Source organism: Plecotus auritus, assembly GCF_963455305.1.
Source record: "Plecotus auritus genome assembly, chromosome: 5".
NCBI lineage: Eukaryota > Metazoa > Chordata > Mammalia > Chiroptera > Vespertilionidae > Plecotus > Plecotus auritus.
In genome coordinates, this window is record NC_137776.1 from 177,254,931 (window position 1) to 177,280,105 (window position 25,175).

Below are 25,175 nucleotides of genomic sequence, written 5' to 3' on the forward strand. Positions count from 1 at the left end.
GGAACAGTGTACCAGACATGGGGAACAGCATTTGCAAAGACTCTGTGGTGAGGAGTCCATGGAACAGAAAGGGCTGTGGCTTCAGTGGAGAGAATGAGGGTGAGTATGCCGTAGAATGAGGTGAGAGCAGGAGTCAGAGGAGCCTGTGAGAACACTAAGGAATTTCTTCCTTTATCTTGAGAGAAATATAAAGCTAATGACTGTTTTTAAGCATGTGGGTGACATTTCATGGGTACATTTCAGGAATCAGGGGCTTAAAGGACTATCTAATGGCTTGACATTATTTAAGGATAAAATTAAGAATAAAATAGAAAATTAGATTCAGGTGGTCCATGAACCATCTACAAATTTTTAATATGAAGGAGTGATGGTCATTTCAGGAGGCATAGGTTCCATAGCTTTCCTCAGAATCTTACACAAACAAAAACTAAAACAAAAAACATTAAGAATAACTGATCTGGGATGGACTATATATACCTTTAGAAATGTTCTATGAACATTATTTCTTATTACTAAGTTTCTGATAAGGGATTTTATTAGCTTATTAAGATATATCTTATAGTAACAGAGCTGAGAGGCTGTTCACAGAGCGAGCTGAAGATGAGTACCAGAGGACCTGCATCTCGGCTGAAGGACAGTATTCCAGTTACTGAACTTTCAGCAAATGGACCTTTTGAAAGTCATGATCTTCTTCAAAAAGGTTTTCCTTGTGTGAAAAATGAGCTTTTGCCCACTCATCCACTTGAATTATCAAAAAAAATTTCCAGCTCAACGAAGATAAAATGAAATTTTCCATACTGAGAAACATCCGGGGTCTGCTTGCTCCACTAAAATTGCAAATGAAATTCAAGGCAGTGCAACAGGTCCAGTGTCTTCTACTTCTTCCATGCTCACACCTTTCACTGGATAATTTGAGGGGTGATGAGACCATTGGATTTGAAAATATTCCTTTTTAAGATATATTTTTACTGATTTCAGAGAGGAAGGGAGAAGGAAAGAGAGACAGAAACATCACTGATGGGAGAGAACCATTGATCAGCTGCCTCCTGCACACCCCCACTGGGGATTGAGCCCCAAACCTGGGCACGTGTCCTGACCAGGAATCGAACTGTGACCTCCTGGTTCATAGTTTCATGCTCAATCACTGAGCCACCATAACTGGGCTGAAGATACTCTTAATGACCCATCACAAAGTGCACTAATGGAGGGATCACACTTGATGGTGGAATATAAACTTGGTTTACTGCAATGCAGTGTGCTGACCATGGAAATGGAGGGGCTACATTTTGTTTATAGTTGTTTGTTTGTTTTTACTATAATTTTATGTATACAACAATAAAAGTACTGACACATGAGAACTGCTGGCAAAACGAAGAGATATATCTTACATACCATAAAATTCATTCATTTAAAGTGTACAGTTCAGTGGGTTTTTTTAGTGACAAGGTTGTACAATGATCACTATTATCTAATTCCAGAACATGTTCATCACCCCCAAATGAAGACTCATTGGTAGTCACTTCTTATTCCCCACCAATCCTCCTTTCCCAGCCTAGCCCAAGGTAGCCACTAATCCACTTTCTGTCTCTATGGATTTGCCTATTCTGGACAATTCATATAAATGCAATCAAACAGTTATGTATGTAATCTTTTGTGAGTGGCTTCTTTCACTAAGCATAATGCTCATCTATACTAATAAAAGAGTAATATGCTAATTAGACTGGGTCGACTGGACATCTTCGGTCATCCAGTCCTCCTTCTGGACAAAGCCACGGTGGCGGGGGCCGAGGCAGAGGCAGTTAGGGGTGATCAGGTCGGCAGGGGAGCAGTTAGGGGTGATCAGGCCGGCAGGGGAGAGCAGTTAAGGCAATCGGGCAGGCAGGGGAGGGTGGTTAGTCAGGCTGGCAGGGGAGGGCAGTTAGGGGTGATCAGGCCAGTGGGGGGAGTAGTTAATACATAATGCTGCTATGAATATTCATGTATAAGCCAAAAGGACACACGGAACACGGTACTTAGCACATAGTAGGCCATCAGTGTTTACTGCGTATAGGGGAAAGAATCCTGTGTTGTTGTTGTGGGGACATACCATGCTTGGACAGTCAACAGAGTGTAGGTAGGACTGCCATTCTCCTCTGATAAGTCAGAAGGACAGGAGCAGGCACTGAGAGGGTGGTCACCCCATCTCTGTTTGGAGGAAGGCCAAGGAAACAATTTTCCTCTGGAAGCAGTTTGGATTTGGTCTCAACATCTGAGTGTAAATAGCCGGTTTATTGTGACCTTCCCTACTCTGGGACCTATGAGCCCCTGAATCATAGCGGTGGGTGCTCCATGAGAAGCAACGCAGGCCATTTGGCACCCAGGCAGATTGCCATGGACTTTCAACCTGAAATAGCAATGTGAAAAAGACACATGCTTTTTAAAAAAAATTGTTGACACTATAACAGATGTCTCCCATTCCCCCCTCCTCCCCCCTTATCCCTATTTACCCAGGTCCTCCCCCACCTTCCGGCCTTCACCACACTGTTGTCTATGTCCATGGACTATGCATATATGAATATATGTTCTTTGGTTAATCTCTTCCAGTACCCCCCTCTCTGAGATCTGTAAGTCTGTTCCATGCATCCATGCCTCTGGTCCTATTTTGTTCATCCGTTTATTTTGTTCATTAGATTCCACATATAAGTGAGATCATATGGCATTTGTCTTTCTCTGACTCGCTTATTTCGCTTAGCATAATAATCTCCAGGTCCATACATGCTATTGCAAAGGGTAAGAGTTCCTTCTTTTTTGTATAGCCGCATAGTATTCCAAAGTGTAAATGAACCACTGTTTTTTTATCCACTCATCTACTGATGGGTACTTGGGCTCTTTCCAGATCTTGGCTATTGTAAATAATGCTGCTATGAACATAGGGGTGCATATATTCTTTCTGATTGGTGTTTTGGGATTTTTAGGATATGTTGCCAGAAGTGGGATCACCGGGTCAAATGGCATTTCCATTTTTAATTTTTTAAGGAAACTCCATACTGTTTTCCATAGTGGCTGCCCCAGTCTGCATTCCCACCAGCAATGCATATATGCTTTATTAAGACGTTAAAAATACTGCCCACTCCCCACCCTCCAAGTAATAAAAAAATCCTGTCCCTCCTGGACATTTCCATCCTTTGAAATGGTGCAAGCCACTGTCACTCTTCTTCCGGCTCCTCAAAGGCCTTGGGCCACCTGTGCCGCAGATTATTCCTCACTTAACCTTCCCTGGCCTTTCCCGTTCATTCAGGAGGTGTTTAATTACCTAGGATTCACAAGCTGCTCTTCAGGTAAGCCTCTCCTAATGGCCTCATTACCATTTTACACAAAGAGGTAGTCGCTGATGGTAACTGAGCAAACACGAGTGTGTGCCTTCCCACCTGCCCAGCTGGTCTGAAACCAGCCAAGTGGTCCTGGGCTCTTGGTGCCCCTGTGACCACTTAGGCCAAGACTTCTGAAGACCTCTCCTCACCCTGCAACATGTGAAAGCTTTTGTCAGCACTTCAAACTTGGGAACTTCAAGTGTATACACATCTGATAACTGGTGGTAGCATTTTGTCCTTTAAATGAAACTGAGGGAAGAAATCTAAGGCTCAAATAACCCAGTCAGACATCTAAAGCTGAGCTTGCTGAGTACTCCTGGAGGGTCTGATCAGATCCCTGACATCGGGGTACATTGGGCTTACATTGGGGGTGGCGGAAATGCTGATGAGGATGGCTTCCTCCGGTAATCAGGCATCAGAGGAGGCAGGCAGAAAACAAAGGGAAGGGACTACAGAGTTGAATTCATCAGCGTCTCCCATTGTGGTTACTGCAGCATCCTCCAACCAGCCTCCCAGGACAGATTCCGATGCTGGATTCCCTACTTCTCTTTTCATTTCCACCATTCTCATGTCTTATCAACACCACCCTAACTACGTCCTGAACCTGCTCTCTCCTCTCAGAGCCCATGACGTTGGCCCTGCGCCCGTCAGCTCCATCGGTCTCTCTGGCCCAGAGTGGTGGAGCAGTAGTTTCCTAGACGAGCTCTCTGCCTCCAGTTTCCCCTCAATGCCATCCACCCAGAGCTGACCCAGTCATTTAGGGAAAACATGAATCTGATCAATTCAACTCCTCCCTCAAATCCTCCCATGCCCCCACCCTTGGCCACCAGGACCTTCAGAAAACCATCCCAATTCCTCAGAGCAGCCTGAGGCTTTCCTCAGTTGGCCTGCCTTCCCTCTCACAGCCCCATGGCAAGTTTTACTCAACCAATACCGAATTTCTATTAGAAGCACATACAACTCTCCAGTCAATACACGCCAACAACTCAGAGGGAACTGTCCCTGTCCCTTCCTGTCCTGCTTGAGAACATCTCTTCACCCTCTGAAAGACCATCCAAGCGTCCATCAATGGGGCTGATGAAGTATGTTATACCACATCCTCACTATGAAACACAGTATAGCTAACAGAATGTGGATGTAGTCTGTAAACTGACATGAAAGGATGTCCACAAAATATTGCCAAATGGGAGGAAAACACGCGAACTGCAGAGCAATATGTACAGCATGAAGCGTTTAAGAATTATATATGTACATATCTGTAATATAAATCTAAAATGCCATGTATCAAGCATTAACCATGCAGAGATGCTTTCTATTTTATGAACTTTTGATTGTTTTGATTATCTTTTATAAAAAAGCATATGTTACTTTTATAATAAAGAATTTAAATGAGGTATTTTTCTTTAATAGTCAAATTAAACACTGCCTTGGGTTAAGGGAAAGACGGAAGCCAGATGTCCCCTCATCTGCAAAGCCTTCCTTAACCCCTGAGACCTGACTAATGACACCGTGCCTGGGCCCTGGGACTGCATAGGTGATTCTTCGGTGAGTTGCAGTGTCTACCAGAAGGTCCACAGGGCCTGGTCACCCGGCAGTTTCTTCTGAATGAAAGAACAGATGGCGAGTGTTCTGACCTCCTGCAAGGCATTTTCAGTGGCTGGGCCTCTGCCTTGAGGCAGGTCTAGGATCACATTTGGTCATTAGAAGAAAGTGGTCTAGTTGGGTAGGGTTGGGGGAGAAATTGACACTCATTCTGTCCCCTTCTGCAGAAGGTCATCATTAAGAAGAAACCCAAATTGCAAGGCAAATGGACCTGCGGTTGCTGAATGAGTTAACGTGGACAACACCGCAAACGGAACATGTCCAATAACAAATGCAGTGTTCCCTACCCTACCCTGGCTCCTGTTTTACCTGGTCACTGTAGGCTCTACCTCTCAGGCCTCCTGGCTTCACCTGCTTCTCTATCCCCTGCATTCCGCATGCAGGAGAGAGTAGAGCTTGCATCACATAAGCCAAAGTCTAAGGTTAGAAACCTGGCTTCCCTACTCTTAGCCTTTCCGAGCTTCAGTTTCCTCTGCTGTGAAATGAGACATCTGCAACCAACATGCACTGTGAGGCCTGAAATATATTGGGTGTAAAATGGATAATGGATGTGGCCAACTGCCTAGCTTTTTGGTATTAGTTCAGGCTTCATCTTTTACCTGGACTACTGCAACAGTCTGTCACAAATGGTGGCCCTTCCTCTATTTCCTTTTTGGTCCAATCCATCCTGTGCATTGAACGGTCTTCCTGAAACAGCAGGTTGAATCTCATCACTCCCTTCCTCTAAAATCTGCAGTGGTTCCATGCTGCTGACAAAGTGCACATTCCTGAGCACAATATTCAAGGCCTTCTATGGGCCTGGCTCTAACTCTGTTTCCCATGTTGTCTTCTCTTCGATTTCAGAGGCCAAGAAATCATCCCTCGGCCTGGGATGTTCTTCATCCTACTCTCTAACAAAACCTCCTAAATATAAAAAAAAGCCTCTGACTCTCTGTGATGTCCTCCGTCACAACGAAGAGCTCCTTCCCAGGGCACACTGGCCTGTGGCTTAGGTGGACGCCTCATTGTTGCAGGCCCCACGCTGAAGCTGTGCTAGACAGAGTTGCATAGGACCAGGGCCCAGCTCCTGACATACAGTTAAGCTCCCGCAGACCAGCCTAAGTTAGTTATCACTGCTTCAAAAGGTGCTCTTGTATTGTCTACATCACTGTCCTATCATTTAGCCTTTTGTACAACTGGAAGTTTACATATCTTCATCACCACTAGAACGAAAATAACCCTTGCAATTCATATTGGCACTCAACAAATACAGATTTGTCACTTGGTAGCAACTTGCGGGGGAGCGAGGGGAGAAGAAGGATGGCGTACTGTTCATCTGTCCTCCTCTAAGACTCTCCCATCCATCTCTTTCCATCAGCACTGGCACCCTAAGATCATTCAGCAGTTTCCTTATTGCTCTGAAGACAAAGACTAAAGTCCCAGCCTGGCCTGCAAGGCTGAGTGACTTGGCCCCAGCCTCTTTCAGATGCGAGGTTCCTGCATCCCTGGTTTTAGCCACACCCTCGGGGCCCTGGTTGCACTGGCCTCCCTCACACCCCAAGGCCTTCACATAAGCTAGCTCCTCTGCTTAGAGAGCTCTCACTGCCATCACTCCCTAGAATTCAGCACCGTCCAACAGGACTTTCCGTAAATAATCTAGCATATGTGTGATCCAACGTGGCAGCTGCAACTGAGCACTTGAAATGTGGCTAGTGTGTGACTCAGGAATTGAAATTTTAAATTTTACTTCATTTAAATCAATTTAAATAGTCACATGGGGATAGTGGCTAGCATGTTGGACAACACAGGGTCCTAGATCAAGTACTATACATTCTTCAGATCTCAGCTCAAATATCACTTCCTCAGACTGACCCCCTCAGACTAGATAGCGGCGCCCCATTTTATACTCTCACTATACCTTTCCTTTAGGGACACACAGCGATGTGCAACAACGCATTTTCCAACAATCCAATGTCTGTCTCTCTCTTCTATTAGATCGGGCACTTAGGAAGGCAGGGACCATGAACATCCTCAGCGCGGCACCTCAAGTAGAGGGACAGTTCTTCTAAATGTCTGGCTCAAGTCAGCCTGTGCAGGGGCCCCATTTCTTTCCCTGAGGAGGTGCGTTAATTGCTCAGTGTCAGATTTGGAGTTTAAAGATTTTTGTTGGACAATTCAGACACCCAGCAGCAGCTGGGAGGGGGCAATAGAATCACACTTTTGTTGTGCCTTTAAAAAATGGCCCTCAAGGACTAAGGCAAATGGATGCTTCCTTTCCTGAATAAAGCAGGCGTCAGGGCTCTGTTACAGGGTCTCCTGGAAGATGTCTGGGTGTGGACAGGGGCAGAGGGACTACTTACTGCGCGCTGACCTGTCCTCGGGGCACATCTACACTGCCTCCCTTTGCCGTCTTCACACAGACACGGTGTTATCCACCTGTGCCTCGGTTAGTTCTTGCCTCAAATTGGAAGCAAAAAGTCTTGCTATGTAAAGGCAATCCCACTTCATTCTCTTTGCAGTAACAGTTTCTGGGAAAACCAGGAAATTACCAGGAAAAAGGAACAGGAACCAGCATTTATGAAGCACTCCACTAGGTACCAACTGCCGTGGCAGGTGTTTCATGCCCAGCACCGTGGAAATTTCAGCCCCACTGTGCCAGGCAGCCAGTTATCCCCATTACAGAGATGAGGAAAGAGAGCCGCAGCCTCACGTCACACAGCCAGTAGCTGGTGGCTGGTGCAGCAAGGGGCAGAGGCCAATGCCAAGCCCAAGTCTGTCTTCCTCTCAGGTTGGTGCTATTCCATTACTTCTCACTGCTGCCAGGATTTCTTAGGCTAGCAAATTGGGTTTGTCCCCGATACTGGTTTATTTTCCCCAAACTTAATATATCTCCATTATTGCTTCCTCTCACTCCTTGCTTTTCTATTTCTTGAGAACATGGTTGTACCTTGACCTCAGTTGGCTTTAATTGCTTCTTCTGCATCCCATTTTCCCCTCAAAGTTACTGTTCTCCATGGGGGAGTGGGGACTGTGCTAGTTAGACGGCGCTCGGAGCTGGAGCTGGCTCTGACCCCAGGGGCCCAGGTCTCTGCTCCCTCCGACTCTCCTGACATCTCACGGGCTGAGTATTAAGTCAGAAAGTTAGAAGCAAGCATTACAATACTAAGCAGCTTTTTTTGTCAGACAAAAGGATTAATTTTCATTATGTGAAGGCTACTTCACTTTGTGCTATAATGGCTTTGTTGAGCATGCTATGAACAAACTAGCAAGTCTTTAGGACGATATTCTTGAAGTAAAAACGTACAATTTCAAAACAAAAACAAAAAGACCCATTTCCACTATCTGCCAAATAAAGCTCGGGAGGATTTTGGCACAAACACTGCAGCTCTCCCCACGCGTGTAACCCCTACCTCAGCATTTTATCCTGAGACACACAGCAGCAAATACTTTTGCATTTTTCTATTTGTAAAGCTTATCTTCCTCATACACTTTTTTTCCCCCCAGAGGAAGTGAAATTGTCTTTGTTTTCCCTATAAAACAATTTAGCTTCAAGACACACACACACACACACACAACTTTCTTAATGCAGCTGAAAATCTGCCCAAGCTATAGGAAGATGGACTCAAAGTAAATGTGTATTTAAATTACTAGGTGGTCATTCAATATAAAGATTATTTCTAACCAAATATATGCATGCACGTATGCCTATATATGTACGTATCTGGGAGTATTTTCAAAGGAGGGTTTTCTCCCCATACTTCTGGCAGTTTAAGTTTAAAGGTCAGATCTACACCATCACCATGTTTCACAATGCAAGCTGTGCAGTGCCGCGTAATGAAATGGTTCAGTAAAGGTGCTCGTGGAAATTCTTTTAATTAGGTCTAAGGCTTTTCAGTTGTCAACATGAATAAACCAAGAGCCATTCTCTTGCAAACACAATACGCAAAATAAAAATGTAAGTTACCTTTGAAAAAACAGAGATGCACTTGCAAAAGGGAAGTTATACATGGATTTTTTCTTTTTTACAACATATCCTCTACCAATTAAAAAGCACACACCAAATCTTTCAACAACAAAATGGACAGCAAATCAAAAATAAAGGGGCTGCTCTATTTCTAATGAACCAGGACACCATGCCTGGTTCTAATGAAAAGTGTTTGGAAGAAGACTCAAGTTAATCATAACTAAAACTGTTTACCAAGAGACTAATGACTTTCTTTGTGAGCAAAGGCCACCTTCCCATTTAACTACAATTAATTCCACAGATCAGTGGTATTTCAGTCAGACATGTGATATCCCATAATGACTCCTGCAAATTGAATGTTATCTATTAAAAATGCACCAAAATGCACTTTTCCCCTCTGCACCACTATCTGAGGCCCAAAAGCTGAGCATATCACAGCAGGAACATCAAGACTTTTTTTTCAAAGCTATGTTGACAAAATGAACTACTTGGATTTGGATTTATTATTTTATTTTATTTTTTTAGCTGTCAGTTTCAAAGCTGAATCTAGGGATTGAAATATGTAAAATGAAAACTCTAAGAAAATGGTAGGTTGTTTGGGGAAGTTGGATTGTATTTGCATTGAGTTCTGATGGGAAAAACAAAACTAAATAAATGACTGAAATCACCTCCAGTTCAGATTTACAGATACAAGTTGTTCATGAAAGCCAGTTGGCCTGAGAATTGCCATGGAATGGGGGAATCAAATGGAGAAATGGCAGCATGTAATAAGCAGGTGTAATAAATCAATGCACTAATTAACCAATGAATGAATGAATGTGTAGCAAACCCTGAGTGTGAGGGTACAATACCCAACAAATAATATGTTGTTTTACACTGGGTTCCAATGGACCTGAGTTCAAATCCTGAGTCAGCTGCTATTAACTGGATGGGGTAAAGTAACTACCATTACTTTTTAAAAGATTGTTATGTAGATTAAACATTAAGATTTTCACCATGGCCGGCGTGGCTTGGTTGGAGTGTTGTCCCATACAAGGAAAGGTTGCAGGGTTCAATTCTCGGTCAGGGCACATACCTAGGTTGTGGGATTGATGGTACAGGAAGGCAACCACTCAATGTTTCTCTCTCTCTCTCCCTTCTCCTCTCTGTAAAATCAATAAGCATGTCTTTGGGTAAAGATTTAAAAAACAAGTCAAGCCCAAACAGTGTGACTCAGTGGTTGAGTATAGACCTAGGAACCAGGAGGTCATGGTTCGATTCCAGTCAGGGCATATGCCCAGGTTGCAGGCTTGATACTGAGTATGGGGCATGCAGGAGGCAGCCAACTGATGATTCTCAATCACTGATGTTTCTATCTCTCTCCCCCTCTCCCTTCCTCTCTGAAATCAACAAAAATACATTTTTTTAAAAGTCAAGATTTCCAATGCACCAAGCACAGTGGCTGGCACACAGCTGAAGCCTAATAGGTGGTGCCTATTCTTCCACGCTAGCTCAACTCCAAAGTCAAAACTACCCAAGCCATTATTTTAGCATAAAAAAAAAGAATAATGGGCGCACAATGAACATTTTCTAGGGCATCATTTACTGAAACATCACTCATTATGCTAAGCCTGGTGGGTTTGTTTAGTGACCGGAACTTGGGTGTGTATTTGGGAGTTAATGAAGTGCCTGGTGTTTACACAGATAAAAGCAGGATTTGTCTCAGCAGCAATCTGAGCTGAATGGATATAGATCTCCACGCTTAGGGATGCGGCCAGGACGGATCCAGGGTGGATCACATGGATGCAGCCACACGGAGTGAGATATCTCCCAAGGGGATTTGGGCATCTCCACCTCTTCAGGGGAGAAAATACAGGAAGGGGGGTGGGAAGTGTGTATAATAGATGTGTTTCACAGTGTCCCTGCTGTGATGAACAACTTGATCCACTTACAGTTCCAAACACATGATGCATAAAAGAGCTGACAGAAATTCAATTCTTCAAAGAAAAGCATCTGCTCTCTAGTGGGAACGGCCAAATATTAAGCAGTTTTAAGGCAGGGCAAAGACCTAGAGGAGCACAGTTCATTATCTGGATAGCCAGAGTAAAGAAATGCAGAGGATTACAAACAAACGAAAAAGTAGCCGAGATTCCATGCATTAATTACCCAGAGTAAAATGATTCAAGTTGAATCTTTGTTACAACAAATATTAAACCCAGCTGTGTTTATGTAGCAGTTGTGAAAAAGAAGAAAAAAAGAAATCCGTGTACAATATCTGTGAGCTCTGCCAGTTAATTGAATTTGCTGGCAGCACTTCCTCTACCACGAGCCAAACATCCTCAAAGATAAAATGTAGCTTTTAAACAGACCTGGGGAAAACGGAATCAAGAAATTTCAACCATTAAAACACAACTCTTTACTGGTATGAAAGTAAAGTAAAATTCAGTAATGAAAGGAAGGAAGTCTCTTAAACATTTACTGCATTCCAAAGCTTGGAGCTGCGGTTTATTGCTGAGGTCTCTTCTGATGTCCCACAGTGCTCCTGCTCCAGCGTCTTTAATGAAGTCCCATAAACTCCCATAAAATACTCGATTGTTGACAAATCATGCACACACACTCAGGGCAAGGCCCACTGGGCCACGATGCTCCTTCCCTTCCTGCCTGAAATTAGTAAGTCATGGAGTAGACACTCCTGGTGAGTGGTCCAACAAGAACAGAGACCTTCAGGCAATCCTTTTAAAGGATGAAGGATGAAAGACTGGACACTTGTAAGAATTCTTTTTAGCAAACTGTCCCCCGACCCCAAGTCCAATATCAGTAGTTTGGAGTGAGGGGCAGCTTTGGCCAGATTCTCGGAACCAGAGAAGCAACAAGAGGTTGGATCCAACACTCAACCTTCAGTCTGGGACTCAGTGCAGTGCAGATCTTATCCCATCATTCCTTGGCTTAATTATCTTAGTTGATTCCCCGCTGCCCAAAATATGAAGCTCAATTGTGTGTTTATGACAGAAGGCCACTCCCAATCTGGTCCCTCCTGTCTACTTCTTTGGTTTCACCTTTTGTCCCTCCCAACCACTCACCCTATGTTCCAGCTGGACTAAACGATTAATCCCTGCCCAAACACATCCACTTTTGTTCACACCTCCAGCCTCCATTCATTCTGTTCCCGCCTCCCAGTATGCTCCTCTCTCCTTTTCCAGGAACAGCGACTATTTCCTACACATCTCCATGTTCCTAAGGCCCAACACACTGAGGCCACAGCCAAAAAACACTTGGCTGGAAAAATAATCTCCATTCCTGAACTGGCTGTAGATCTGCCCATTTGGGATACTGAACCAGAAGTGTCCGGGGCTCCTGCAGATGGAGGCGAAGCTGCTGGTGTGAAGCGTAAGCGGGTAGGAAAGCAGCAAGAGATGTGCCAGGAGAGGGAGGCAGACTGGATCACAAAGGGCCATATTCTGGAGCTCGAATTTCACCCAGAGGGAGAACGGGGAGCCATTAAAGGGTTTTAAATTGGGGAGTGATATATGCATGTTCCATAATATTCCTTCATTTATAGCGAGAGAATGGCCTGGGATTAGAGAAGTGTGGGGCAAGACTGGCTGTCTAGCCTTCCATTAGCTCTGTGACTCACTGAGAATGAGGTTCATGTCTTAATCATCTCTGCGTGCATATATCCAGTGCAAAGCACAGCACATAGTAGGTGCTCAGGAAATGGCTGGTTTATTAAGTATAATAGACAAAACTGTACGTATTTGAAGTATAATGTGATGATTTGACATAAATGTTATGAAATAATCACAGGTCATCTAATTAACATGTCCGTTACTTCAGTTATCTTTTTTTGTATTATTAACATGGTCACTATGCTGTATAGTAGATCCTCAGAACATATTCATGTTATAACTGAAAGCTTGTCCCCTTTAACTAACATCTCTCCATAGAAAATCCCTGTTGAACAAATAAACATTCTGCCAGTGAACACTAACAATATATGCTTTCACATGGCACAAGGAGTACTTAAGACTACAAGGCCCATACACACAAAGATTTACCGTATTTTTCCATGTATAAGACACTATTTTTTTCTAAAATCGTTTGACTGAAAATTGAGGGGCATCTTATACACGGAAGTAAGCCAAAGAGGGAGCCGCACTGGTGCGTAGCAGCCCAAACCTTGTCAAATAGGCTTTCTCCAATCACGAGCCTTATTGTTACTGACATCAGCTGCTGCTGTAATTGGAGGTGGAGGTGGAGAGTGTGCAGATGCAACAGGGACCGGAGCATTCTGAGCCCATAAAGATGTCAAAAATAAGAAGATAAATCCCGGTAAGCAATTGCCTTACTCTGCAAAATTCAAACTGAATGTAATCAGCTATGCAAAAGAGCATGGAAAGAGCCGCAGAGAGACAATTTGGACCTCCTCCCGCTGAGTATATGATCAGACAGTGGAGAAAACAGGAAGAACAACTCCTTAAGAAGCCAAAAAAGAAGAGGCCTTAAGAGGCAAACCAGCGAAATGGGCAAACTTGGAGCAGAGGCTTAAAACTTAGATTATGGAGCAGTACCAGAGTGGCTTATGTGTGTCAACCAAGCTTATTCATTGTCAGGCAAGACTGTTTGCAAGCGAAATGAACACTGTTGATTTTACAGGAAAGGCAAAGTGGTGCTTCAATTTCATGAGGAGAGAAGAACTGGCCATGAGAACACGAATAAGTTAGCTCAGAAAATGCCACCAGTTTATGAGGATGATCTCACATATAGAGACAGTGACTCCGAAGACAGCAGTGATACAACAGAAGTTGAAGAAATTGACGTGGGAAAGCACAGGACTTGGTTAGAATGTCTATAAGGAGGATTCTCTGAAAGGTCGGGGGCCTCTGAGGGCACCTTGCTGAAGGCGGCAGCCCCTACCTTGACTTTTCCAAACAAGTCCAATCCCCCAGGATGTTTTGCTAGAATCTCTATGTTTAGTCTTTTAGACCCGACCTTGTAGAAGCATGTGCTTTCTCAAGGATGCTTACCTTGCTGATTGTATCTAGAGCTTAATTTTAGTTCAAGCTGTTATGACAACAAAAGCCAAAGGAGGCAGGCGAACAGGGCTACTTGGCGGCGATAGCCAAGTAGTGCCTTAGCCCTCTCTTTCACAGAAACGTGTGTTAAAGTAATCATTCACCCGTTGCTCAGGGTCTGCCCCGGCAATTGATATGTCTAGAACTAATAGTGATGAAGAAGAGAGCAATAATGCAACAGAGGTGAATAAAGTGATATGCTGCATAATATTGTAGCAGTGGTATGTAAATATTACCTGGGGTGATTGCTAAATAAAAATGTGTTCTGTTTTATGTTTAAAATGTTGACTTCTTAATTTTGGGTTGGAAAAGTTGGGAGCATCTCATACATGGGGGCATCTTATACATGGAAAAATACGGTATATTATATAAGGTATTCAGTATAATCAAATTCTGATCATCTTCCCAGTCAGCAATTTTTCTTCCTATTGGGATTTTAAGAATGGCTGTTTTTGTTTTGTAAAGTTTACTATTAGACATTTTGCAAAAGGCAGATTGCTTAGGCCAGACAGTGTGTGCCGATCTAGCCCTTTGCTTCTGGGATCAAAAGCATTGTTGACTTACAAGAACAGCACACCAGCTCCCAGGAGGCCCTGAGGCAGCATCTCGAGAGTGTGGGGTACTCCAGAGGATAGGCAGCAAGCAGACCCTGGGCTTATGTGCATCTGGCCCGTCTAAACCAGTTTTGCCTTTGAACTCCCAAAGACATGATATAGCCCAATAATTCCACTGTAACTCTAACAGAAGGATTTCCCATGTGCTTTGAGAATACAAAGGACAGAGTGATTAACTACTGAGGGAGGGGCAAGGACAAAGACTAGAAAACTGATCGGAGTTGGATGACACTGAAGACAAGGCATGCAATTAGGAAGTCATTGCCAATTCTCCAGTTTCCCAGCAGAGAAGGAAGTACAGGGTCACAAGACTTGCTGGCCTAACTCAGGAGAGATCAGAATATCTACACATACACTTCAATGAAAAAAATTAACATTATATAATTAAAATTACTTTTCAAAAGGAAGTGCTAACGTCCGTTTTTACCTTTCATGATGTTCGATTTCTCACTTTTCTTTTATGGTGTGTGCTTTTTTGTGTCTTATCTAATAACTCTTTCTTGCCTCATGAAGGTTTCTCCTATATTTTCTCCTATTCACTTCATATTTTTTGTTTCTATGTTTAGGACTATAATTCATTTTGAACCAGTATGTGCATGAAGTAAAAGTCAAGATTCATTTTTTACCATATGGATATCCAATTGTTCCAGTAGCATTTGTTGGCAAAACACAGACACACATAAAACTATCCTTTCTCTATTGAATTACTTTAACTATATATTTGTTGAAAATCAACTGACCATTTATGTGTAGGTCTAATTCTGAACTGTTTATTCTGTTCTACTGAACGGTATGTCTAGCTACAGTTACTATAACTTTATAGTGAGTCTTGAAAGTAGATAATATAAGTCCTGGAACTTTGTTCTGTTTCAACATTGTTTTGGCTATTCTAGATCTGTTGCATAGTCATAGATATTTTAAAATCAGCTCATCAAGTATTTTTTCCCCCTTTCTAAAGCCATCTGGAATTTGGATTGGGATTATAGTGGATTTATAGATTAATTAAGCAAACATTTAACATCTTAAAAATATTGAGTCTTCTAATCCAAAATCTAATCTCTCCATTTGTTTAGGTTTTTAAATTTTTTTCTCAGAAATGTTTTATAGTTTTCACTATACAAATCTTGCACATATTTTGGTAAATTTATTCCTAATTATTTCATGTTTTGTTTGCTATTTTAAATGGTACTCTAAAAATTTCATTTTCAATTGCTCATTGCTAGTATATAGAAATACATTTGAATTTTTGTATACTGACTTTATCCTGCATATTTTCTAAATTCATTTATGAGATTCCTTAGGATTTTCCAAATATGTGGTTATGTTGTCTAAAGAAAGACAATTTTTCTTCTTTCTAATCTTTAGGGCTTTTATTTTTCTTAGTGAACTGATTAGAACTTCCAGTAAAATGCGGAATAGAAATTATAAGAGTAGACATCCTTTTTGGTTCTCATTCACATGGGGAAAGTATTCAGTCCTTCACCATTAAGTGTGATGTAGATTCTTCCTACATGCTCTTTTTTATTTTAAAATTTTTATTTATTGCTTTTTACAGAGAGACAGAGATTTGTTGTTCCACCCATTCGTGCAATCATTGGTTGATTTCCGTATGTGTCCTGACCAGGGATTGAACCTGCGACTTTCCCGTATTAGGATGATGCTCCAAATGAGCTACTCAGCCAGGGCTTGTCCTAGATGCTCTTTATCACAATAAAGACATCTGGTTTGCTAAGAGCTTTTATTATGAACAGGTGTTGATTTTTCCCCAAAATACTTTTTTGGCATATGTTTTGATATAGTTTACCTTTCTTAGTCTGTTGCTATGGTAAATCACACTGATTGATCTTCAAATATTTAGCCAACCTGTATTCATTTGATCATGATGTATTATCCTTTTTACATATTGCTGGATTCAATTTGCTAATGTTTTGTTGAAGATTTTTACATCAGTATTTATAAGGTATGTTGGTCAGCAGTTTTCTTTTCTTGTAAATTCTTTGTTTGGTTGTCATGTCAGGGTAATGCTGATCTCATAAAATAAGGTGGGCAGTGTTCCTTTCACTATTGTCTGAAAAAGTTAGTGTAAGATTGCATTAGTTCTTCCTTCAATGTATGACAGACTTAATCGATGAAGCTCTCTGGGCCTGCAGTTTTCTTTGTGGAAAAGTTTTTTGTTTTTTTTTTTTAAATATACCTTTATTGATTTCAGAGAGGAAGGGAAAGGGAGAAAGAGACAGAAACATCAACAATGAGAGAGAATCATTGATCAGCTGCCTCCTGCACGGCCCACATTGGGGATCGAGCCCACAACCCAGGCATGTGCCCCAACCAGGAATCAACTGTGACCTCCTGATTCATAGGTTGACACTCAACCACTGAGCCATGCCTCCCAGGCTCATTGTGGGAAAGTTTTAATTACAAATTCAACTTTCTTTAATAAAAACAGCACTATTTTTCTATTTTTTCTTGAGTCACTTTTTGTAATTTGTGCATTTCAAGGAATTTGTTCATCTAATTTATAAAAAGTACAGACATAAAATTGTTCATATTTATTTTTTTAAAAATATACTTTAAAATTTATTTTTCAATTATAGTTTATAGTTAATATTATTTTGTATTAATTTTAGGTGTATGATATATACACTTTTTAATGAAATTTTTATTTTATTTTATTTTTAATTGAATTTATTGGGGTGACATTGGTTAATAAAATTATATAGGTTTCAGGGGTACAATTCTATAATACACCATCTGTATATTGTATTATTTGTTCACCACCCCAAGTCAAGTCTCCTTCCATCACCATTTAGTCCTCCCTTTCCCCTCTTCTACTTCGTTCTTAAAAATATACTTTTTATTTTGAAATATTTTTTAGGTTTATAGAAAAGTTGCAAAGATAACAGAGTATCCATATACCCCTCAACCAGTTTCAGTTTCCCCTAATATATTTTATATAAAACATTTGTCAAAACCGAGAAACCAACACGGGTACATTATTATCAACGTACCAAAATTTATTGTGATTTCACGAGTTTTCCCATTAGTGTCCTTTTCTTATTTTAGGATCTCACTGAGCATTCAGTTGTCATGTCTTCTTAGTATCCTTTGGTCTGTGACAGTTCCTCAATCTTTCCCATATTTTTATGACCTTGACAGTTTCGAGATGTACTAATCAGGCATTTTATAGAATGCCCCTAAATCTGGGTTCATCTGAAGTTTCTGCCATAATTTGACTGGTGTTTTGGAAAGCATAGCAGAGAGGTGATGGATCCCTCTCATGACATCATATCAGGGTTAGATGATATTCACATGACATCACTGGTAATATAAACCCCAATCACTGGATTAAAGGAGTACTTGCTATTTCTCCACTAACATTACTGCTTTTCCCTTTACATACTCTATTTTTTTTTTTTTTGGAAGTAAGTCGCTAAGTCCAGACCACACTCATGTGTGTGGATGTTTGGGGTGGGAGTATTAAGCTCCTTTCCTAAGGAGGAGAGTATCTACAGATACTATTTGGAATTCTTCAATAAGGAAGATTTGCCTCTTATCCTCTAGCTGCTATCTTTTGATTTGTGTCTGCATGATATCTTTTCCAGCTTTTTACTTTTCATTTTTCTGACTCTTTGTATTTAAGGTGGAATTCATGTAGACAACATATAACTGGGTCTTATTTTAAAATATAATTTATTAATCTCCTCTAATTGGAGTATTTAGACGATGCACATTCAATACATTAATCAATGTAGTTGGGTAAATCTATCATCTTGCTAACTGTTCTATTTGTTCTATCTATGTTGATTCCTTTATCCTTTTCCTCAAAAATCTTTTGGGTGTTCAATATTGGCTTATTAGCCAGATATCTTTATCTTATTTATTTTCCTTAGTGGCTCCTTTAAAGTTTACAATATACATCCTTAACTTAATAGTCTGCTTGCAAATAATAGTATACTGGCTTCCATATAATTTAAGAACCTTAAAGTAGCAAACATACATTCTCCACCCTTGCCCTGTCCCTTGTGCTGCCGTAGTCACATACTATAGTGTTTTACTTCTAGCTGTGTTTTTACACACAATACATTGGTGATTTCTACTTTATTTATTTTTTAAAATCTCTATTGTTAAAAGTATTACATATGTCCCCTTTATTCTCCCAATGACACCTTTTAGCCTGCTCGCGCCCCCCACCCCAGGCCTCCACCACCCTATTGTCTGTTTCCATGGGTTATGCATATATGCATGCAAGTTCTTTGGTTGATCTCTTCCCATCCACCCACTCACCCCCACCTTCCCTCTGAGATTTGACAGTCTGTTCCATGCTTCTATGTCTCTGGATCTTTTTTTTTTCCATCTTCAACTGTATATTTATTTATTTTATTTTTAATATATATTTTACTGTTGATAGTATTACAGATAACTCCCATTCTCTCCCCCCCTCCATTTCTCCCCCTTCTCCCAGCTCCTAGCTACCCCAGGTCTTGACTACCCTATTGCCCATGTCCATGGGCTATGCATTAAGTATGTAAGTTCTTTGGTTTATCTCTTCTTGTCCCCTCAACCCCACAATGAGGTATGTCAGTCTGTTCCATGCCTCTCTGCTTCGAGTCTTATGAATGAGATCATGTGATACTTGTCTTTCTCTGACTGACTGACTTCACTTGCATAATACTCTCCAGGTCCCTCCATGCTGTCTCAAAGGGTACGACAACCTTCTTTTTTACTGCTGCACAGTATTCCATGGTATACATGTATCTTTTTTACCCACTCATCTACTAATGGGCACTTGGGCTGTTTCCAGATCTTAGCTATTGTAAATTGTGCTGCTATGAACATAGGGATGATTTCTACTTTAACTACTCAATTACCTTTTGTAGAGTTTAAAAATGAGAAAAGGAGTCTTACATTTACCCATATATTTACTATTTCTGGCATTCTTCACCCCTTACTATTCTCTAGGGTATCCTTTTTATTCCATCTGAAGAACTTCCTTTAAAATTTCTTGTAGTGCACGTCTGCTGACAACGATTTCTCTCACTTTTTGTTTTTCTGAAAAGGACTTGTGTCTTCATTTGTGAAGGATATTTTCACTAGATATACTATTCCAGTTTGACAAAATTTTCCTTTATTACTTTAAAAAAATGTCAATCCATTAACTTGTGGCTGTGTAGATTTTTAAAAGAAGTCTTCTGCCATTACTTCTTTCATTTGTAAGTGTATCTTTTTTTTTTTTTCTAGCTAATTTTAAGCTTTTGTTTTTACCACTAGAATTGAGTAATTTCAGGACCTACCCTTGGTGTGGTTTTGTTTGGGTCCATTAAGCTTGAGGTACAGTGTGCTTCTTGGAACTCTGCATTAATCGTTTTCATCACAACTGAAAAAAATTGGCTACAATCTCTTTAAATATTTCTTCTGTCTTTCCCTACCTTCCTCTCCTTTTAGGGCTCAAATTACATGTATGTTAGTCCTCCTGATATTTGGGCTATGGGTCCTGAAGGGCCTGTTAACTTTTTCCAGTGTTTTTCCTTTCTCTGCTTCATAGTGGATAGTTTTTACTGGTATGTCTTTGAGTTCATTGATCTTTAAGAGGTGGTGTCTAATATCCTCTTAATCCTATCAGTGAAATTTTCAGTCCAGGTATTATATTTTTCACCTCTAGATGTTCCCTTTCATTCTTTTGATATCTTCTGTTTCTCTCCTCATTAAATCCAGGTCTTCCTTTAACTTTATGAGTATATTTTTAATCTTTATAATATCTATCTTAAGGTCCTTGTCTGCTAATTCCATCGTGTCTGTCATTTCTGAATTTGTTTCTATTGATGAATTTTCCTGTTGGTTATGGGTTACATTTTCCTGATTGTCAACGTCTGGTACTTTTTTTTGACAGGCTGCTAGTTACTGTGAATGCTATGTTGTTGAGTGTTAGATTTTGTTGTCTTCTTTTAAAGAGGGTTGAAGTTTATTTTGACAAGCGGTTGAATTTCTTGTATATAAGGTTGATCCTTTTAAGGCTTTTTTTTAAAAAAGGAAATAGTTTTGTTTAAAACTTTTTATTTAAGTTTAACACGTACTTAAAAGTATAAGTATCATTGGTGTTTTGCTTGAGGATCACTTGCCGATGGAACTGGCACTAAGATAAAGAATCAGCACATTACCAGCATCCCTGCAACCCTCTCCCATGGTCTTCAAGGCCTGATTTTTAAGCTTTGTTAGGGAAGGGCTATTTTTGCTCTAGATACTAATTTAGATCCTACCAAGGCTTGGCCTCTAGGGTCTCTGATGAATGTCCTGCGTGATAACCAACATCTTCCTTTTCTGGCAGATCAGAGCTTGAATGATTCCCAGTCTGTGTGAGCTCCCTCTAAGGTAGGCAGATTAGTCAAGAGGACCCAATTCAGACTTCTGAAGCTCTTTTGCTGAGCAGCTAGCTCCCTTCTGTCTAAATATCTGGCCCACAAATTGAAACCACCTCTTCCTCAAATTCAGATCTGTAACCCCTCAACTCAGCAAGACTGTTGTGCTTGGCTGGGGACCCCTGCTCCTGGCCCAGGGTACAGAAAATGCCTCCAGGCAGGAAGCCAGGGGGACCACAGAACTCATCTTACTTGTTTCCTTTCTCTCAGGGATCATACTCCTGTACTACTTTTGTCCAGTATGTGAAAACAATTGTTTTCATATTTGTCCTGAGTTTTAGTCATTAATGGCAAGGGCAAAAATCTAGTTCCAATTACTCCATCATGGCTAGAAGCAGAACAAAGGCCTCTTTTAATAAAATTTCCAGCACAAATGCCATGTTTTGCAAGATTTCATCTACCAAAATAACCCAATCCATATGTCCCCTCCATCCTTCCATCTATCTATTCAGTGGCTGCTAGATCCCTGGGAAACATAGATGAATAAAACTTGATTCCTGCCCTCAAAGAACTCACAATTAAAAGGGAAAGCCAGAATGTGTAATAAATTATCCTGCAGGAAGATAAGTATAATTATACAAGCAGAATAAAGAGCTGTGGGGACAGAGGGAAAGATACAGTCAAATCTACTTGGAGAGATCAGGGAAAGTTTTTACAGCCTAATTTTTAGAGTTAAGTCTTAAAGAATGAGTCTTGAAGATTGACAGAACATTTGGGGGAAAAAGAAACTCTGTATGCAAAGTATGAAGTTATGAAACAATAGGTAAGCTTGGAAGAAATAATGACGGTTCCAAACAGCCATAACACAGGGTTTGAAGCAGTGAGGAGAGAGCTAAAGCTCGGGGAAAACAGGAGGGTCACATCATGAAGGAGGGTCTTGAGTACCATGATAGTCATCATTTGCATCCATAAACCTATCTAATAAAAGAGTAATATGCAAATTGACTGTCACTCCAACACACAAGATGGCTGCCCCCATTGGTCAAAGATGGCCACCACAAAATGGCCAGCAGGGGAGGGCAGTTTGGAGGGATCAGGCCAGCAGGGGAGGGCAGTTAGGGGTGACCAGGCCGGCAGAGGAGGGAAGTTGGGGGCGACCAGGCCTTCAGGGGAGGGCAGTTAGGGTGACCAGGCCTGCAGGGGAGCAGTTAGGCATCAATCAGGCTGGCAGGGGAGTGGTTAGGGAGTGATCAGGCTGGCAGGCAGAAGCAGTTAGGGGCAATCAGGAAGGCAGGCAGGCGAGCAGTTGGGAGCCAGCAGTCCTGGATTGTGAGAGGGATGTCCGACTGCCCGTTTAGGCCCGATCCTAGGATCGGGCCTAAACGGGCAGTCGGACATCCCTCTCACAATCCCTCGAGGGGTCCCAGATTGGAGAGGGTGCAGGCTGGGCTGAGGGACACCACACTGCCTGCCCTGTGCACGAATTTCGTGCACCGGGCCTCTAGTTCATTAATATTAACCAGTCTGTAGAGCTCTTAGGATATGGTCTACAGATACTATATTCATTTAATTCTCACAACAACCTTATAAGGAAGCTAAGGTTCAGAGAACTTAAGCAGTTTTGCCCAAGTGCTAGTAAGTGAAGAAGCCAGCATCTAAATACAGGTCTGATTCCAAAGCCAATATAAGAAACATGACTCTAGCCCAGCCTTGGGCAAACTACGGCCCACGGGCCAGATCCGGCTGTTCTATCCGGTTCTCTTGCTCTCTCCTCCGCTCCTTTACTTTGAATTTATATTAGTTCACACAAACACTCCATCCATGCTTTTGTTCCAGCCCTCCGGTCCAGTTTAAGAACCCATTGTGGCCCTCGAGTCAAAAAGTTTGCCCACCCCTGCTCTAGCCCTAGCCGATTTGGCTCAATGGATAGAGCGTTGGCCTGCGAACTGAAAGGTCCCAGGTTCAATTCCGGTCAAGGGCACATGCCCAGGTTGTGGGCTCAATCCCCAGTGGGGGACTTGCAGGAGGCAGCCGATCCATGATTCTCTCTCATCATGGATGTTTCTATCTCTCTCTCCCTCTCTGAAATCAATAAAAATATATTAAAAAAAAAAAGAAAGAAACATGACTCTAATCTATAGGTGCAGGGAAGTTATGGAAGGATTTTTTGTCTTTAGAAAAAATGGAAAAATTTTGAAATGGTTTTAAGTATAGCTAGATTTAGTTAAACATAACTATAGCTAAATATAACTAAATTAGGGAAATATAGTTAAATTGATGCTTCAAAAGGTAACTGGTCATGAGAAAGAAGGTTTGGAGTTCCGAGAACCAGTTCAGAGGCTGCTGGTAACAGTGCAGGAGAGAAATAAGGGCTTGGATCAGGTGGTGTTCAGGAGGGATGGAGAAGAGGCTTAGAGGGCAGGAAGTCAGTGAATGGAAGCCATTGTTTATGCTACAGATGGAACATCTTCACAGGACACATTGACTCGCTCAAAACCTCACGGTGAGCTGCAAGCAAAGGTGTAGGAAATGAACCCCTCCCAACTTCTTTCACTGAACTGAGACAAAGCTTCCAGAGAGAACAGAGAACTGCAGTGCAATCCTTAGGCCACAGGAAAGCCACAGGTGTCCCCCGCCGCTTCCCCTTCCCCACAGATGTGTCACATGCACAGCTACCCACGGGGTCAGACCCCAAGGGCTCGTTACCCACCACGTCATTCGGGAGGCTCTGCAGGTCGTCGAAGGGGGTTTCCAGGGTGTTGGTGTCCACATTTAGGATCACGACATCATCCAGGGCCATGTTTTGAACTTTCTGCAAATAAAAAATTCCAAAACAGACATCACCGAAGCACTATGAGGACACACATCTTCCCCTGGCCTTCTCTGGGGAAGGGGATAGGAAACAAAGTGACACTTGACACTTTGGGGTGTGGGCTCCCGCAGGGGCTCACCTGTTTGGCTCCCCACCGCATAATAACCAGCACCAACAACATGATTTGGTAAGTGCTCATTAACATTGGTCTACGTTCCTTGTCTCAAACCCCAGCCTCTAGGACAGAACTTGGTACCTAAGTAAACATTTCCAGATTCCTCCCAGCAGGAGGGTGGAGCCTCGCTGGTCTGAAACTTCCTGGAGTTGAAATAACACTCCCAGAGGGCAGAATCCTGGAACCCTTCCACTTAATAAGACCAGGAGCCTCAAACTTCTGCTACCAACTTCTCCAGGCTGTGGGGGCCTCGGCCACAAACCTACCAATCAATTCATAAACTTTACTAAAGGCTTACTATGGGCTGAGACCTACAGAGGAGGGACAAGATCGGCTACTTAGAATTTATTCTCCCCCCAAACCACAGCACTCATATTAACTGACCGCCTTATTTACACGGTAAGCACTATCAGCAAACAGCACTGATAACAGCACACATCACCAGTGTTTGACAAAGCACAGTCCCCATTTTACAGATGAGAACATTGAGACTCCTGATGGATTGCCTAGGGCACTGGTCGGCAAACTACGGCTCGTGAGCCACATGTGGTTCTTTGGCCCCTTGAGTGTGGCTCTTCCACAAAATACCATGGCCTGGGCGAGTCTATTTTGAAGAAGAGGCATTAGAAGAAGTTTAAAAAATTTGGCTCTCAAAAGAAATTTCAATCGTTGTACTGTTGATATTTGGCTCTGTTGACTAATGAGTTTGCCGACCACTGGCCTAGGGCTCCTTCACTGCCTCCCTTTGCAATCTGACAGGTTAAACACATAGCAGTGTGCTAGCGGGAAGTTACAAAAACAGCCTCAATGACAACCTTTTTCACTAACACACACTTCAGAGCTCACACAGCATTTTCACAAAGATTCTTTCATTTTCAGCAATGTAGCTGCAGGGGAGGTATCACCATCCCCACTTCAGAGGTGAGAAAATGAGGCTCAGAGAGGTGATGTGGCCTTCCCCAAGGTTATGTGGCTACTCTGTGGCTTCTTCTTTTGTAAAACTGAGAGGATAACTGTGACTGCTCTCTTTATCCCACTTCTCCCCCTGGGGCTGCTGGGCACACAGTAGGACTTCTAAATAGTAGCTATTATTATTACTTTTATAATACATACGTCAGCTCTGATTAGTCTGAAAGCTGTAGACCCAGTGGCTTTAGCGCAAAAGTCCTCTGTCCTTTCTTAGTAATTGCTGGGGCTCTCACTTCAAAGATGCTGGCACCAGAAACAGAATCAGGAAAGGGGCCCCAGGGGGCTGAGCCATAGCTCAGCTGGGGA

At 42.0% G+C, this 25,175-nt stretch overlaps 1 protein-coding gene and 1 pseudogene across 3 annotated transcripts in view; one reads left to right on the forward strand and one right to left on the reverse strand.

Moving 5' to 3' along the window:
• Window positions 1–25,175, reverse strand: part of DENND1A (DENN domain containing 1A) — a 479,039-nt gene that overhangs the window by 145,270 nt on the left and 308,594 nt on the right. For both annotated transcript variants that reach the window (XM_080668038.1, XM_080668037.1), the window contains exon 12: window positions 23,624–23,725. In XM_080668038.1, coding sequence (XP_080524164.1) covers window positions 23,624–23,725 — 102 coding nt within the window. The remainder of the gene's footprint in view (window positions 1–23,623; window positions 23,726–25,175) is intronic.
• Window positions 601–12,386, forward strand: LOC308249565 (proteasome maturation protein-like; annotated as a pseudogene). The gene is made up of 3 exons: window positions 601–942; window positions 1,170–1,255; window positions 12,075–12,386. The product of its transcript is annotated as a proteasome maturation protein-like (transcript).